This window comes from Vespa velutina, chromosome 17 (genome assembly GCF_912470025.1).
Source record: "Vespa velutina chromosome 17, iVesVel2.1, whole genome shotgun sequence".
NCBI classification, from domain to species: Eukaryota; Metazoa; Arthropoda; class Insecta; order Hymenoptera; family Vespidae; genus Vespa; species Vespa velutina.
In genome coordinates, this window is record NC_062204.1 from 3,752,394 (window position 1) to 3,770,860 (window position 18,467).

At 33.7% G+C, this 18,467-nt stretch overlaps 1 protein-coding gene across 5 annotated transcripts in view; it reads left to right on the forward strand.

Moving 5' to 3' along the window:
- The window catches only part of LOC124955216 (sodium-dependent transporter bedraggled), a 43,195-nt gene that overhangs the window by 2,766 nt on the left and 21,962 nt on the right, over positions 1-18,467 (forward strand). For 4 of the 5 annotated variants that reach the window (XM_047509341.1, XM_047509338.1, XM_047509339.1 and 1 more), the window contains exons 3-5: positions 141-390; positions 6,546-7,458; positions 9,671-10,780. In XM_047509341.1, coding sequence (XP_047365297.1) covers positions 6,563-7,458; positions 9,671-10,780 — 2,006 coding nt within the window. In that variant the 5' untranslated portion in view covers positions 141-390; positions 6,546-6,562. Of the gene's footprint in view, positions 1-140; positions 391-5,771; positions 5,879-6,545; positions 7,459-9,670; positions 10,781-18,467 lie in introns of those variants that run through there. The other variant, XM_047509340.1, reaches the window with a different exon arrangement.

Sequence of the window (18,467 nt, forward strand, 5' to 3'; positions counted from 1 at the left end):
TTTGAAATTCGACAAATGGTTAATTTATTAATAGTCGTCATACGGGACGGTGCAATGCGCGAGTGAAGTGTCTGTTAAAAATCGTCGATCCCGAGTTATTATTATTCCTTGGTGTACCAGTGAGTTCTACGTTCTATTAGAATACGAGGAGGAGGAGATGAGGAGACCAAAGAGGAATACAACATCTCGATGTACGACGTTCTTCTGTGACCCGAATGTGTCGTGACACCGTACCGAAGAGTGTTCGGAAAGGAGGAGGAGGTGGTGGTGGTGGAGGTGGACGAGGAAGAAGAAGAGGAAGAGGAGGAGGAGGAGGAGGAGGAGGAGGAGGAGGTAAACGCCTGTGAACGAATTACAAACGAGTTTCGAGAGACAAAGAGTATTAAAGACGTAAGTATTTCATTTACGCCATATTGACTTTTTTATTTTCTTTCCTTTTTAAGAACGTTTCATTTCGATCTTTTACTTTCTAATTCTAATGTGCATTTCAATTTTATTCTTTTCTAAATATTCGTTAGCTTTGGTTAAATAAATCGAAACAAGCTATATATATATGTATATATTCGTTTAGATTTTCACTTTGAAGTATGTGAACATAGAATACAACGTGACCAAAGTTATCCGTTTTAAATCTCCCGCGATTTACGTTTATTCGAACTTTCACAATTCGAGCGTTAAATATTAGAAATTTGTCTTCGACGTGGTTTTTCTGGTTATTATGGATCGTAGAAAAAGAAGACGGTGAGAAAGTTGGATGCTCTCACAATCGGCGGAATGTGTACGGTGCATCGTCCTTTTGAATGCCTTTGAAAAACGAACATTCACTTTGTAATTCATCCGAGGGAGGCCTTGACGAATGGACGTAGAGGCCCCACCTACGATTTCTACGAAATTTCTAAATATCTATCTTTTCTTGGGGACGAATAAAAAAGATTGTTTGGCTTATTATCAGTCTTGACAGAAATATATATGATAGGTATTATGATCTTTAATTGTGACGTTAATATCAATATATATATATATATATATAAATAAGATATAAATAGGAATGATTTGTATATTGGTCGGTATTTTAGGATACCCTGTATGTAAGAATATAAAGAAAAAAAAAAAATTATTATCCTTTTCGTATTTGACGACATAAGGCGAGAGATCCTTGAATATATTTCCGGGTCACCGTAACAGGTGTTGTACTCGCGGTTTCGAAGTTCCACCTTTCTGTTTTTTTTTCTCTCTTCCCCTCCCTCCCCATAAAGAATATATCCTTTCTAACACATAGAATTACGATCGCAATAGAAAATAACCGAGCATAACAACTAGCATAACAATTAAACCGGATCAGCCGTGTTTAAGATGCAGGACTAAGGAGAAGATCTGCCTTTCTCTTCGTTTCCTCTATCTCATCTTTCTTGTTTCCTTTTTTTTTTTTCTTTTTTTTTTCCTCTTTTTTTTTCCTTTTTTTTTTCTTTTTTTTTCTTTTTTTTTCTCACTTACGCATGAAAAGAACATAAACAATAAGTATTTTTAGACCGTGACACCTGTCGTGAAATACGCAAATTTTCTCATTGCTTTCCTTGGAACCGGAAATTGTCATCGAACGGAACATCTGGAAATCTTTTTATAAAGATTATTTATAAGCAATCATTTCCTTTCTTTTTATTATTTTTTTTTTCTTTTTTTTTTCTTTACTTTTTTTTTCTTTTTTTTTTTTCTTTTTTTTTTAACCGTTTGTTCGTTTAAAACGACCAAATCGATCTTTGTCTTTTCGATTAATGACTTTCGAACGATTCAATCCAATGACTAATCCGTCTTTTATAGCAATTTATAACTTTTTAATTATTATTCGTAGAAACATATTACGTAATTATCTTTTATAACATTTAGATTTGTACGATTCTTTAAATTATTATGTTTCTAATTGATACTTTTTTTTTTCTTTTTTTTCTTTTTTTTTAATTTCGTTTTATTCCAATTATTTTATTCCTTCCTATGGTCTATTAAAAAATTGTTGTACGTTTGTTAAGAATTAAAGGAAGGAACAGAGAATAAAGGAAAGTTAGAATCGGCGAGAAAGGGCAACTTGTAGTTTTTATCATAAGGATTGCGTTTCTATCCCTTGGGTGGGTCGTGAAGCGTGGTACACCACCACGACGAGAGTGGTTGGCCTTCGAAGCAAGTATCGTTGCCGATCTTCGGACTTTCTGCTCTGTGTGCACTGTACAACTTGGAGAGCCACCGTATACGTAGAGAAAAAGAGAGAGAGAGAGAGATAGAGACATAGAACGTTTAGTTTCTACCGTCAAACGAAAGTCTTACTGTATAGAAGTATTAGATGAAATTATTTCTTCGAGATATTAGTTTGTATCGTTGAAAACAAATGGGGAAAAAAAAGAAAAGAAAAAAAAATATAAAAGAAAAAAAAAAAAACTATGCCAACAATAAGTCGATTTCTCGAGATTATCGATCAAAAACAAACGATAATGTCAGTGTTTAATCCTCGATCGTTTTGTAAATAGTTCGTATCGAATATCGATAGATCGGAACGAATAAAACAAAAAATTCGAGATCTCCACTTGTGTAAATTCAAGAAATTTCATTAAATTTCCCAAAGTTTTATGATGAACACAATAATGATATTGATTATTTCCAACGGTCTATAATGTGTCCCTCGTCGATCGAAAAATTTTACTATCTGTATTTTATACCTATAAAATAATGTTATTATAATGAAGAAAAATAATGATAATTTGTTAATAAACTTTCTACGTACATATATTATTTCAATTTAATATTGTATATAATTTTTCTTATCGAAAATTTATTAGAGATACCCTAGATTTATTTTGTAGAATATTCTATTTCCTTTTCGATAGAATAATTTGATAAGAATACACACACACACATATATATATATATATATATGCATGCATTCACTATCTATTTTATCGTATATTCTGTTGACTGGAACGAGTTATTCTCAAGTTAAATGAACTAGGAGAAGGATATTAATTATTATTAATATTATCCTTATCTCATACCTCGTTTTACTTCATACATTTCTTACAAACGCCTTCTCTATAAAGATGTCGTCTTTCTGATAAACCATGAACTTGATTATTGAATCTCTCGAATTTCTTATTGAGTTGACCTATGAACTATCGTTATTATTTTTTTATCTCTCTCTCTTTCTCTCTCTTTCTCTTTCTCTTTCTCTTTAGTTTCATCATAAGTTTATCAACATAATTATCGATAATTTTATATATATATATATATAAAAGGAAAATTAATTAACTTACTACCAAATAAACGTAGAACTCTAAATGGAATATTAAACATCAGCGATATATTTTTTTTGAGGCGTTGTCCGACAACATGATTCATGAACGTGCTATGTGGAGCTGTTGCCTATTGAAAAGGTCCGGTTACTCGTTACCTTTCGAGCATAAAACACAAACCTTAATCGATTACAATATTTACTATTATTATTTCTATGAGGTCATTTGAATTTATTAGAATTTACCCATGAAAATGAATGAGAATTTTTAGTTTCCGGTTGTTTCATTAGAAAGAAATTTCAAAACTTTCATCAAGATAGATATATTAATATTAATAGAAATTATATTGTTCGTAATTAAATATTAATAAGTAAATTTATTATTTTTTTTTTTTTTACTTATAAAAGGAAAAAAGAGAAAGGAGACAATTCTTTTTTACTAAATAATATTATTTTTGGAGAAACAGCTGTTTTATATTATTAATATATTTATTAGTTTTCGCACGACGTTTAAAAAATTTTCCATCGTTGTACTTTGTCGTTGTTTCCTTCTTCTATCTCTCTTTTTTTATCTATTCGAAACACGATTATATTTAATTATATTATGTTGGTTTTTTTTTTTTTCCACAATGATTGAATTCAGACGAGATGATGATCCTTGAAAAGTTTCAAAGCCGTAGATATTCAGTACGATAAAATATATGAAAATTTCTTTGTTTATACGCGCGTTATAAGTATAAATTGAAATAACTACTTTAAAAGATCTATCTTTAAATAAGGTGCCATGGACAAACGGATAAAGATAAATATTTATTCGGTAGTCGACAGAGAAGAACCGGAAGAGCTTAGCTATATAAAAGAGAGAGAGAGAGAGAGAGAGAGAGAGAGAGAGAGAGAGAGAGAGAGAGAGAGAGAGAGAGAGAGAGAGAGAGGATACGGAGATTTATTTACAGTATATGACGTATCAGTGATCGGTCAGAGAGAAGGTGTTTCAATCAAAACACATAGTCTTTTCATTTTCTTTTTTTGTATTATTATTTCGTAAATAAACACACTTGTTTATCTTCACTAGGATATAAACATCGTTGATTTATGTGCATGTAGTAAATGTAGTGATATATAAAAAAATATTTATCGAAAAATTATATATAATCATTTATAAAAAAAATTTCTATGGAACTTCAAAGAGATATAAAAAACATTTTAAATTAATGTATTTTGCTGTTCTTCTCTTTTTTCTAGAAATATATTTTTGTACATTTAGGATATTAAAAAAAAAAAAAAAAAAAAAAAAAGAAAAAACATGTACATAGTAATAATATTTGTGCGATAATGTTAGATTATAATGATTAATATTACATATAGACATAAATTAAAAAATGAGAGAGAGAGAGAGAGAGAGAGAGAGAGAGAGAGAGAGAGCAAATAAAGTCGCACTTTCAAAATGAAACAAAGGGATTACTTTGGTATCTTTGTTTGCGATGCGGGACCACACCACCCGCACTTCGCATATTTGAATTTAAAGCAACGTACACAACGATCTATCGAAGAAATCGATCATTCTGATCTTGACATACGATACTGTCTGGTTACAACCTGTTGTTATCCTCACGTTCGATATATTATACTCTCTCTCTCTCTCTTTCTCTTTCTCTTTTTTTTTTTATGTGACGTGTACAATTTTTTAGTCGCTAAGTATGAATTATCGAATTTCGAATTTTGTTAAGTATCGATCGGTCGATCGAGAAAAACAATACTCATAAATCATTCTTTTTGTGTCTTTCTTTGTGTACTTATTGATCCAAGGACGATTTCTTATGTTAGTATTCGATTAGAATACAAATAAGTTATTGACTACGTTTACTATCGAAAAGAATAATAAGTGTTTTAGGTTTATTGTTCTTTTAGATTCGTTCTTCTCTTTCTTTCTTCTTCTTTATTTTTTTTTTTCTTTTTTTTAATCTCATGCTTTAAATGTAAGTATTGCGATGTACTCTTTCTCTCTCTCTCTCTCTCTCTCTTTCTCTTAAACAGAGCCAGTGGTTGAGAAAATTATTCGGGGAGAGAAAGATCGACCGTACCATTTTGTTCTCTCCATTGGTTGGACAAATAAATCGCTTGATGAATGACTCACGTTGTCTGCAGAACTCGATACGATTGAACTCGTTGAAAGATTATGTTGGAAGATTTTCATATATATATATAATCTTTTCTCTTAATATATGCAAATTACAAATTATTTATTTATTTTTTTTATGTTCATATGAAAAAAAGAGAATCAAGCTTGTATATATAAAAATTCTATTATTTATATTTCGTTCTTCCTTTTCTCTTTTTTTCTCTCTCTCTCTTTTTCTCACACACACACAGACACACCTACACAAAGACAGGAAAGAAAATAGAATAGAATGATTTTTAGATAAATTCCTGTCCTTTTTCTTTCTTTCTTTTTTCTTTTTTTTTCTTTTTTTTTCTTTTTTTTTTTTTATCCTCGTAGGATGACACGAAAGAGGACGTGCGGAAAAGCACAACGTTGGGATTCATGAACTCGAAGTGTACCCCGGATAAGGAAGGAGAGCACTAGGAAGAGCAATCCTGTGCAACGTAAGTGCATTCTCAAGGCGTGGGAGCATACCTTAGAATGTTACCAAGATAAAGCGAATGCACTGACGTTTTTACTTTCTTCGTTTTATTTTTCAAGATTTATTTAATCTTTCCTTATCTATTACTTCCTAAATACTTAGATTAAATATTCGATATGTTTCTAATATCTAACGTGTTACGAAGCACGATAATGAAGATTTATTGCGAATAGCTTCGAATAAACAATTACTGTTCGAGAATCAGGCGATTAACGTATAGTTAATAATCATTGCTAATGATAGAAACGATGGTTAGAAGGATGTTCCAACAATTTATGTTCGCAGTTATTATTCGATTATGATCGCAGATATTGTTCGGAGTTCTATAGGATCAGACATTCCTGAAAATTTCAATATGTTTCCTTCGGTCTTAAATGATTTATCCTTTCTCAATATAACCTTTCGATTTCTAAGAAAGTTAGGTGAGTCAATCGATTCTTATATCGTATATTTCTAACGAAGAAAATAATTGAAATTCCTGTGTAATTTCGTTCAATTGGAATGAAAAAGTTGAAGTTCAGGAAAATGAAAAATCAATCAATCGTTGCGTTCGATAACGAAGTATTTATCTATGACATAATGATCTATCTATCTATTTATCTATCTAATGATCTATCGTTACGTTATAGGTGTAAATTTTAGAAAAATGGCGTCGGAGGATTGTGATTTGATCGATCTTGGAAATGACGTATGTGTGCCAAGAGTTTCATTGACCGATCCAACGCCAGAGGAACAGGAACATCTACTGGATGTCTGTCCACCAAAGTTGGAACAGAAGCTGTCCCTGACCGTGAAACAGGAACAAGTTCAGAACGATAGTGACAACGGTGATGTCTTGGTGACCTTGGGGCATGATCAGGTTGTACCAATCCGGAAACGAATCGACGTTGTCTCGTCGGATACTATAAAGAGGATACGTGACATCACGAGGAACCTCGAACCGGTTATTAGACGAACTTGTTCAGGGATCATTCAGGATCATCGGGACATTGTTGATCATGCTAGTTCAGAAATAATTAGTTCTTCGGAGGAAGAGACATTCGAGGCGCAGGAGATCAACAGTGCTTTTGATTTTCTTGCTGAACACGAGGACAACGAGGATCACAGTGAAAGTAATCAGGATGATGTTGCTGGCTCGAATAGATCGATATCATCGTCTGCTATACCACTGATCGAGAAAAATGAATCGTCTTCTTTAGAAAATCGTCGTAGAAGAAATAGCGATAGTTACGAGGACATAGAACTTGATAATCCAGCATTCGAATCCTCACTTTATGAAGTATCATCTTCATCTCGTACGGTAGCTAACTCCTGCTTCGTTGATTTTGATCTTGAACTACGAGATAAATGTAAGAGACGTGTCCAAGACGAGAGTGTGTTCCTACGTGATACGAAGAGAAGATCCTTTCAGAGCGTAGTTCATCGTAAATCTTGGGCAGAAGGGACAAAGGGTCATGGATCCAAGGACTCTTGCAGAGTCAATAGATCTGTTAGCTTGGAAGAGTCTGGTCAGTCTTGTGAACCTGTTGGCTTCTTCACCGGGTAAGGATTTGTCTTATTTTTCTTTTTTTTTTTTTTTTTTTTTTTTTTTTTTTTTTTTTTTTTCTTTTTTTTTTGTTTTACTTGTGTGTATTCTTGATGTATATGTTTGCGATTTTATACGATTTAACCCAACCTGGCATTTTTTTTTAGACGATAAATCAAAAAAAAAAAAAAGAAAATTATTCATAATATTTATTGGTGTATAACTATGCCCAATAAAATATATTTTGTGTGAGAATGTAGGAATACATTCGCATGTACAAGATAGACGAGTACGTTGACTGAAAAGTATAATTTTGTGCCGGAAGTATTTACCAAGGCACGACTTAACGAGCGTGCAAACTATTTCAAATCGTTCTGCTACTCCCCCCTCCCCTCCTCCCAACCTCTTTCACAGACGAGCCTTCGTACGTAACTATGATCATCTGGCCTGTAAAAATAATTTCAATAGAAAGAAGAAAATAAAAGAAAAAATTTATATATATAAAAAATAGATACAATTTTTGGAATAAATAAATTCGATTGGCTTTCGTATCGTTTGAGACACATACACGAGAGTATTACGTATGATTCATGAAAGCGGAAAATTCTAACTTTCATGTCACCTATTGCACTAATCTATTATGACACTTTTGTTAGTATAATCTCATTGATGGATTTTCTTTTTCTTTTTTTCTTTTCAAAGTTTCTAAACAAAAATAAAATATCATTCATGTATAAAAGAAGAATCTATTAAATTCGATCGAAACTATTTTCTCTTTGTATAGTGCATCTGTTGTAAGTAAGATCATTGTATGTATTTAAATAATCAGTAAGGTTGAATAAGAATAATCAAATATAAACGTCGGTTCTCTTCAAATGTCAAAATCGAATAAAAGAGTTTAGTTTGTCTGACGTATTCGTACGGCAGCTGCGGGCGTCGTCGAACGAGAACGAGTTATCAAAGAGGGTAGGCAGTTCTCAGTGATAAGGAAAATAAAATGAAGAAAGAAAGAAAGAAAGAAAGAAAAAAAAAAAAAGAATTCTCTCTGGCATGGTTGGCCTATGTTAATGGCCATACATGCGCATATATGTATATACGTTATAACACAGGAAACGTAGACGATTATATATTCGTCTAACGGTTTTATTTACAATAACAGTCACGTCTATATAGATCGTCAAATCGATTTAAAAAAAAACATTATTCACGTTAAATATTCTCGTATGCCGTTCGATCTCTTTTACATTATTCATTGTCATTTATAACGTTGAAATACTTACTGTTAACACGTTGATCATGTAATATATCCTAATTATATATATTAGTTAAGCATTTTTATGACGATAATTTTTCTATTTTTAAACTCATTCGAATCTACGTATTTGTCAATATAATTAGATAACAATTACATGAAATTATAAAAATTTAGAAATAATATAACGAACATACATAGACACATAGAAGAATAACTTTAAAAATTTCACATGTCGAGCACAAAAATCAATTATTTCATTTGAATAATTAAAGAAGAAGAAAAAGAAGAAGAAGAAGAAGAAGAAGAAAAGTTATGAAGAATCGTCGGTCACGATGGAAAAAAAAGGAACAACGGATACGTGTCGTTAAAAGACCCAGGGGAATCGCGAAGACTTTCTATCGTTCTCTCCCTCGTGGCATCGGTTAACCGGAAGTTGTGTTAGCCCGGGCTCGTGCGCGAGAAGCGTGGATCCCGCATGGCGAACACTGCGGGGTTCCCGAAGTGGCACGTGCGCTTAGCCACGCTCCTAAGAACAAAGGGTCCCTTTTATTATTATCCATCCTCGAAGAAAACCTCCGAAAGGACGTATTCCTTTCTTTTCACGCTCGAGATATCATCGCGTTCGAGGTTGATAATCGTCGTGGCATCCATATCGACTTTCTCGATCTCTGCTTTCAGAGTTCTCGATCGTTGTCACGCGGAAGAGTTGTGCCATGCAGATGATCGTTATTTCGCAATCGTTCACTGATTTCTCTCCTTTTTGATCATAACGTTTGCATTTGATATAATCGAACAAGAAGAAATAACATTAGGTATAACAATAAATAGAAAATCTAAATTTTGCGATTTGATCATTTTTCATAGCTGATAAAATGTAGATATATTAGATTGTTTTACGAATCGAATGAAAATAATACGATATTATTTTCTAATCGGAATAAGATAAGAATTAAAAGTAATTATTTGTTCGATAGGAATACACCGGATGAAGAATCAACGATCAGATCGGAGGAGGCTTGCTCGGAGTGTTCGGAAGTCGATTGGTCGTGGTTAGAGGAAGTGGAAAGCCTGCGGGCGTCGGAGACGTCCGGCCACGGCGCGGGTTCAGCGGCCAATGAGCACTTCGAGTTGGTGGGGAGGAACGCGTCCCCGGTGAACGAGAAGACAGAGCGCAGGCGCGACACCGAGGATCGGCTCGAGGAAGCGAGTCGCAGTGCCGCGATGTCCGTCACCGCGTCGACGGGAAAGTCCTTAGTAGATACTCTTTCTCGATCGGACAACGTTGATCACCAAAATAACAATAATAACAATAATAATAATAATAATAATAATAACAGTAGTAACAACGGTATATACGTTGGAAGTGCGAATAACGATGATGTCGAAACGGAATTGCGTTTCGATTCGAGCAACGAACTCGAATCAAATAATAATAACGGCGGTAACAATCGCGTTACAAATTCTTGGGTACGCGCCTCCATGAGGCGGCTACGTCATTTGCGATTACCAGAGGGAACACTCGAGCATAGACAGCGGAACGTTGAACCGACCAATCGAAGAACGGCTATCGTTTCGGCGCCAAATTCGTTGCCAGACATCGCACTGATAGCACCTGACATTTTGGCTGCTCAAACGAATGGCACTTCGGGTCATCATTTAAGGCCATCCAGTGCGCCAGCTGTTCGGAACAACGCGAGTAACGTTGCTATTTCTAATACGAATTCTACCAACGGTAGTGGTATTGTTGTTGTTGTTGGTGGTGGTGGTGGTGGTGGTGCTGTTGCTGGTGGTGGTGGTGGCAGTGGGAACGTCGCGACGTCGCGACGACCAGGACGACAACACGGCGGCGCCGTAACTAATACTACCACCTCGCACTCTCCTACCAGCGTCGCGGCGCCTTCAACGAGATCCAGGTGTGCCTCGAACGCCGTTAGAGACACTACTTCTTCGGGACAGAGCAGTGTTGCATCTACTACAACCGGAAGCGACGCAACCGGCTCCTCAGGAACCACGACCTGCTCCAGCTCTTCCAACGGTTCACCAGCCAGCACGGCGACCAGCCCGCAACGCGCTGCCTCCAGGAGGTATTTCATTATTTTTTTTTATATATATTTTATTTATTTAATTAATCAACGATATCATTGTATATATACTTTTATCTGTAACAGTAGGAACGTGTCTATTTAAGAAATAAGTCAAGGCGTTAAGCGACCTTCCTTTCGAGAATACTTCTCTACTTTCATATCGTAGAAATCAACTCGCGAGAGATCCTTCTCAATGTGGGCGGATAGTTCGCCTTCTTCTTCTCGACGAGTTGTAAATCGTGTACGTGCGAGAATTCCTTCATTTGAATTCTTCTAGGAAGATTCGTTCTAACGTCAAACGAGTTTTCACAATTAATGTGATCTTTGAACGTTCGAGAATACACACACACACACACACACACATGTACAAATCAAATCGATTTTCAAGTTTTTTTTCTTGTCCTCTATTAAAAGCTTTGAATATTTTAATCTTAAATAGAATTAATTATATAATCGTTCATTATTATTAAATGACACGATATACTTCTTCGAACGAGTATATCTTTGTAATTATGTAAGATGTTTCGATCGTAGAATCGATTGTATATCAATTCTTCGTTCGTTCGTTCGTTCGTCATTTTGTCTCGAACGAATTCGTTTGCTTCCTTTTATCATCTTTCTTAACTTTCCGAGGCCTCACCTTTATTGCTATATTTGCCGGAAGCGAAAATCAAGTTAACGAGTTGATTGTAACCGCCTGTTCATCCAAGCTTGACACTGTTCGCAAGCATTGCCTCCTCTTTTTGCGTAATCGTTCGATACACCCACTGGGCAGGGCGTTAAGAAACTCCTTTGGAAGATATTTTTTAAGTAACTTTTTCATTTAACTGTGACGTCTTCCCAATGAACCCACTTCTTCAAAGTCCTGCTTCGTTGATCAGATTTTCCAGTCATTCGGAACTTGAAAGGAATTTCAATTCGATTTTTCTTTTAAAAGAGAATTCGATTCACTTAATTCCTAATTCGGCCATGGACATTTAAACACGAAAACAAATGGAATCCTCTTTGAAGGATTTGGAACGTAAAGCATTTCGTTTAACGCGCACGCACTGATGATGATCCTTAGAGCCTGATGCAATAATTCATAATTCACAGGCAAACAATGCGCGTGAAAGCGAAGGAGAAACATATTTAGTCAGCGTTGAAAGTTCTTCGTACGCTTTTTCAAAAGTCTTTGTAGAAGTGAAAATATCGAATAAATTGAAAGAATTCTTTTTTTTTTTTTCTTTCTTTCTTTCTTTGTTTCAATAGCATCCTTCGATAAGGATCTATCTTATTTTTCAAGGTGTTTCATTGTTTTTGAAAAATAGTTAAATCATTCGAAAGAACGGACGAATATTTTTGACGAGTTTTTATACTTTCAGAGAGAACTTATTTTTCTCTTTCTTTCTCTTTTCTTTTCTTTTCTTTTCTTTTCTTTTTTTTTTTTTTTTCTTATAGTACTGAATATGTCTTGCGTGTAGAGACTCATAGGAACTCATTGTCTTAGAAATAATTGATTAAGTTGGCACAAAGTTTGTTGCGATCGTATAAGACCTTATTCGTCGTGGAGAAAAGATCACGAAAAGTCCCATTAATTTCTTTATTTATTTTTATATTTCTCTTCTTTTTTTTTTTATTCATTTTTTTTTCCTTCTTTTTCTATCATTCAATTTAATCCTAATGTTTTCTCGAAATAAATGCACACGTTATAATGTTAGCCTTCTTAACCCACATAAAGAATTATACGCGTGCATGTTCACCAACGAATTTATCGTGTTCACATTGCGAGTTTCACTCTGCTTTTTCAGCGAAAGCCATAAGCGAGTTTTTCAGTCAAATAGTGGGTGGTAGTTTGTGTACTTTTAACCGGGATCGCAACGTTAAATTATTTATCTCGTGATCTCTCGGAAGTAAGTAGTGATTTTGCGAGAGAATTTCTGCCGAACGTGGGAAATGTCAGATCAGTTTAGAAATCATTCTTAATATCACTTTGCTAACTATGAAAAATCCTATTTAATTTCTTACCCACGACCTTTCTTTCTTTTTTTTTTTTTTCCCCTATGATTCGAGTAGTTAGTTAAGAGAAATCGATTATTTTCGATTATAAGCCACGCCACACATGCAATCGATCGAATATTAATGAACGATCATCTATTTTCTCCATTATAAGAACATGATAAATTCATATTTCAAAAGTGTACACAAGAGATCGATCGATCCGATCGATCGATCGATCGTTGCAGTAAAAAACTATGTACTTAGTTATATTGTGTATACGTATGCGTACATACGTAGAGAGTTATTACCTGTGAACCAATTGTATAAACACATTTACATTCTTCCAACATTACTTGCAGCTTGTTCTCATTCTCTCTCGTTTTAACGTCATTCTTTTTTTTTTTTGTATTTTCAGTATTGATAATCGTCGTAAGAATTTTCTTGAATTTATTCCTAGGGAACATAATATTATAGTTTCTTTTTTCTTTTATTTTTTCTCAGAGAATCCTGAGAAACTATTTAGAAGCATTTCTTAGTGTCTCGATCGATTGACCGACCGACCGATCGATCGATCGATTTCACAAACGATTCAACGATCTCGATCGTTTACAGAAATCGTTTTGCCGTCAATGAACCGTATCACCTGTTGCATAATCGGTAACCTTGCTCCTGGAACAAGATCAATCGAAAGATGATGACAAGGATATTCTTACGATTAGATATAATCAAAATAAATCGAGATCGACTCTCAATTCATTTCTAAAATGTTAATTATCAAACATTGCATTCCTTTTTTTCTTTTCTTTTGTATTTAGATCTTCATAACGAGAGGACGTTTCGCTCTCCAAGATGATTCCTTCGTTTTTCTTTTTTTCAATAATTCTTTTTGGTGATTTCCCTCGTTAGCGAGCATCTGGCGTTAGACGTAAATTTGTTTATTACGATCATGAATTTACTCTCGTCGTTATTAGGTAAAGTTAAAGAAAGACATACATAAATACATACATAGAACATTATTGACACTAAAGAATATTTATTTTTCATTTGACATTCTCAATTTGTCCACGTGAATAATTCAGCGCAGAAGAAAAAAAAAAACAGAGAAAAAAAAACACAAGAATATTTTTTTTATATTCTTTAATTAAATTATTGAAATTTATAGTCGTTTTAATAAATTATTGAAATTATCTATCTTGGGATCTTCCGTTGCCAAGAAAAGGAGAATAAATTAATGAGGACCGTTCGTTCACGATATCAAAACATGCAGCGCGAAGGTTTACAAGTTTCAAGGTAGAAGTATTTTAATAATAAATAACGGAATATATACATACATACATATATATATACACACACACACACACACACACACACACACACACATATATATATATAACGCATTAACCGAAAGATCGTTTTATTCTCTTTTTCTTCTTTTTTCTTTTCCTTCTTTTACGAATGAAATGAGAAAGTTCAAAGACAAGCGGTTCTTTCAACCGTGACCGCGAATGTTTAATAAACGTATCCATCTTCTTAATCAACGCACCATTGAGTTTTCTTTGTCAGCTTCTTCTTTTTTTTTTTTTTTTTTTTTTTCTAGATAAAAAGAAAATATAAAAATTACATAAGAATATTTATAAAACACCGATAGAATTGAGAAGTACCGAAGAGAAAAAAAAAAAAAAAAAATAACGTAGAAAAATAGTCTCATTGAAGATTCCTAGGATGATTCAAAAAAAAAAAAAAAAAAAAAAAAAAAAAAAAAAAAAAAAAAAAAACAACCGATTACTTCTTTTCGATTATTTCTTAGATTGATCCTTCTTTTTATTTTTCTAGATTGTAAAAGTACTAGGAACATTTTTTTTTTTTTTGATCCAACCCTAGGAACTTATCGTCCAGCTCATATCAGTTGATCCATAAAACTTAGTCGCATTTAAGGGATCAAAAAGGTGTTCTAACACAATAAGTACCACGTTTTTGGGTCAGTGGTTACTTTCATAACATCGGGTCAGCGATACCAGGTACAACAACATAGTTACTTTAACGGTACATCATCGTTGTGTAGTAAGTCCCGGTCATCGACGCCGATGTTCTATAATCGTGTTGAAGTAGTAGCATACACGTCGAATAAAGAAGATAACATAAGATAGAACACATATATATATAAAGGGCGGGCGGGGGATGGGGGGGGAGGAAGAAAGGGGATTGGAGGAGGGGACGGGAGTAGGAGAAGGAGAGGGTGGTTTGGACGAGCGTTGGTGTCACTTTTTATGTAAGACAATGAACGTGCCTTTGTTCGCTCTATCCATCTTTTCCCCTTCTTCAAATTCTCACGCGCTTGAGCCTCTCGGAGAGTGCTCGTATGTCAACCTCCAGACGATGACTCTTGCCAATGGCACCGGCTGCCCACCGGACCACTACGTGTAAGTAGTGTGTTTGTGTGTGTGTGTGAGAGTGAGAGAACAGAGAGAGAGAGAGAGAGAGAAAGAGAGAAAGAGAGAGAGAAAGATGCTCGTTTGAGGTCACTGCACTTACCACACACAGCTTATTCAGTTTTCTTTTCGTTCTTTTTTTGTTTCTTTTTTTTTTTTTATTCTTTCTTTTTTTTTTTTTTTATACGTTTACACATTTCCACCTGACTCTTCACCCAATTTACAAAGAGAACTTCTCGTGGAAGTTGTCTTTTTTTCTTTTTCTCTCTCTCTCTCTCTCTCTCTCTCTCTCTTTTTTTTTCTTTTCTTTTTCTTTTTCCCTTTTTTTCTTTTCCATCCTCCAAAGAACTTAACCAGTCTAATCGTTTCTCTTAGGCAACACATTTTCTATCCTCAATGCTGCTTTTGTTCCATTCTTATTCTTCCATTAGGATTGTTTAAACGTTACGTAATATGTCGTGTCAAAGAAACGAGCTTTCCCGTTTTAGAACGAGAACTCAATGAGATCTTTCGGATCTAAGAGAAATAGAAAAATTTGTTCAAGGATTTCTAATACTTCGCTCTTTTAAAAAAACGAAAATACGAGTGGGAGAGATCGGTTAGTGTTTAGTTCAGAAAATGTAGAAAACCTTGACTACTTTTCTTATTTCTTTTTTCTTTTCTTTTTTTTTTTTTTTATCGTTTCATTTCGTTTCATTTCGTTTCATTTCATTTCATTTCGTTTCATTTCATTTCATTTCATTTCATTTCAACGTCTTTCTAAAAGCGAGAAGGCAATTCGATCATTTCACACGATTGCCTTTCCCTCTTTTCTAATACTCCTATTCCAACTTGTTCACCTTATTCTTTCTTTATTATTTTCTTATCTAATCGGAAATTCTTCGACGATTTCTCACAAATAGACGTACTCCTCGTTGAAACGATGATGAACTGATTCAACAAATATGAATCAGCTTATTCGTTTCTTGGATGTCTACGATTGTTCGTTTGAAGCGAAAGTACCGGAAGTCGTCGTTGAATGTCGAACGATTTAAAAAATACATTTTTAATTTTTCACGTGGACAAATAAAAAACAATTTCAATTGCGTTTCGGTCACTTTTATACCGGGGGGGGGGGAGGGCGTGGGTGGGCTTGGGGTGGGGTGGAGGGGAAGAAAAAATAAAATGAAAAAAAAAAAAAAAAAACGAAAAAGATAAAGTTCGATCCATTCTTTAGATTTGTGGACACGCTTTGTGTAGCCAAGCGACGAACTCGACGGTCACGTCGGGGCGGTGCTTATACACGCCTGACCGCGGTGGTAACGTTTCTTATTGATTATTTCCCAGGTGAAGTGTGTGTCGGCGTGCTATGAAACTGCCCAGAAAGAAAGAAACAACACTATAATTCTAATCCCCAAGTATGGAATTTAAATTACGCTTAAAGAATGTATTTATTATATCTTACATCGATCATAGAAATGTTGTCGAAATAATTATCGATCATTTCAATCGATCGATATTAATCGTTTAACCTTGGACAAAATTTAGAATAAATTTTTTCTTTTCTTTCTTTCTTTCTTTCTTTTTTCTTTTTTTTTTTTCTTTGCAAACGATACGAACGAATAATACAACAAAATTTCGTACGAATTAATTATATCTTTTTATCGTGAAACGAACGATGAGAATTGCGATGATTCATAATTGTTCCGGACGAATGAATTGAGAATCAACGAAAATCTTTTCGGATTAAGAGGTCAAACTTTTCCATACTATTTGAACTTTTTGAATAATAAGTAATGAGACCCTTATGTAAATTTAGATACAATCGGTTCGTGAATTCTTCCTAAGGAACAATGGAAATTTTCAAGCAGCAAACCATTTCCAATTGTAAAACGATTCACTTGTAGGATAGATCGTTTATCATAGTAGGTGTAGGTATATATATATATATATATATATATATATATATATATATATACACAAATATATATTATATACGAAAAGGAATCGGTAACGTCGGTGGTCTGTAAGGTTCTCGCAGGCGAATAACCGGTTCTCCGCCTTCTTGTCTCGCTCGTTCCCTAGTCTGTCTCCTCCGTGAGACTTTCGCCAAGAATTTTTCCAAATTTCTTTTTCGAATAATCACGGCTAAGTTTCTCTTAACAGGAACTTCAGGAAAAACATACGTACATACACACGATGATGATGATAATGATGATGATGATGATGATGATGATAATAATAATAATAATAATAATGATAAATATATTATTGGATTCCTTTGTCAAATCTCATTTTTATCGAGTTTAACTAACACATATGAGAATATTAAAAAAAATATGTTTCCCGTTGAAAATAACTATTCGAAACATTTTTACAACTTTCAAGATAAATAGAACGTATCTAAACTTTGATTTTGACGTAAAAGGATGTTGACTAAATGAGTCAACATTTTATCTAATTTTTATTTCTTTCTTTTTTTTTTTGTTTTTTTTTCTTTTAGTTTTCTTTCCTTTTTTACTATAATATAAATCTACACAATTAAAAAAAAAAAGCAAAAAAAAAAAAAGCAAAAAAAAAAAAAAAAAAAAAAAAAAAAGAAAAGAAATAAATAAAAAGAACAAATAACTCGAGCAATGTTTTTCCTTGTTAATCAATTAACAACAGTTATATTCAATAATCGATCGTATTAATTTTTATCTTCGATATTAATTCATTTAATTGCATCGCCCTTCAAATGATGAATCATATGTAACGTCACGTATACTTTATACGAGTATATATATAAATTAAATGTAGGCATGTAGAATTCTAGGCAAGTCCGATGGTTCCCTTCCTTTCACGAAACATATTTCGAAGGATACATAGAATATATCTATGTATCTGTCTATCTACCCACGCATCAATAACTGTCAGAACATTTGTAACGGAGAATTCATATATAGTAGCAACTAAACGTCTCCGAAAGTAGGTAAAATGTTACGAGCCAATTAAGATAGTCGGACAGAAATGATTATTCGCATTCGATCGTCCCAAATTCGTCCGTAACATTTTGACGTTTGTCAGAAATTATTATTTCAAAAACATTGACCCGTAAAATTATTCTTTCTCATTTTATTATTATCATTATCGTTAAGAAGAAATTTTATACGATAGAAATTATTACGATTATTATCGTTATTAATAAGTAATAATATTTACGTATACGCGAAATAGAAAAGGAAAAGTATTTCCAGATTTGTCTAATGCTTTCGTTAGAAATTTTCACTTTAAGGATTTTCTTGTATCTACATCTTTCT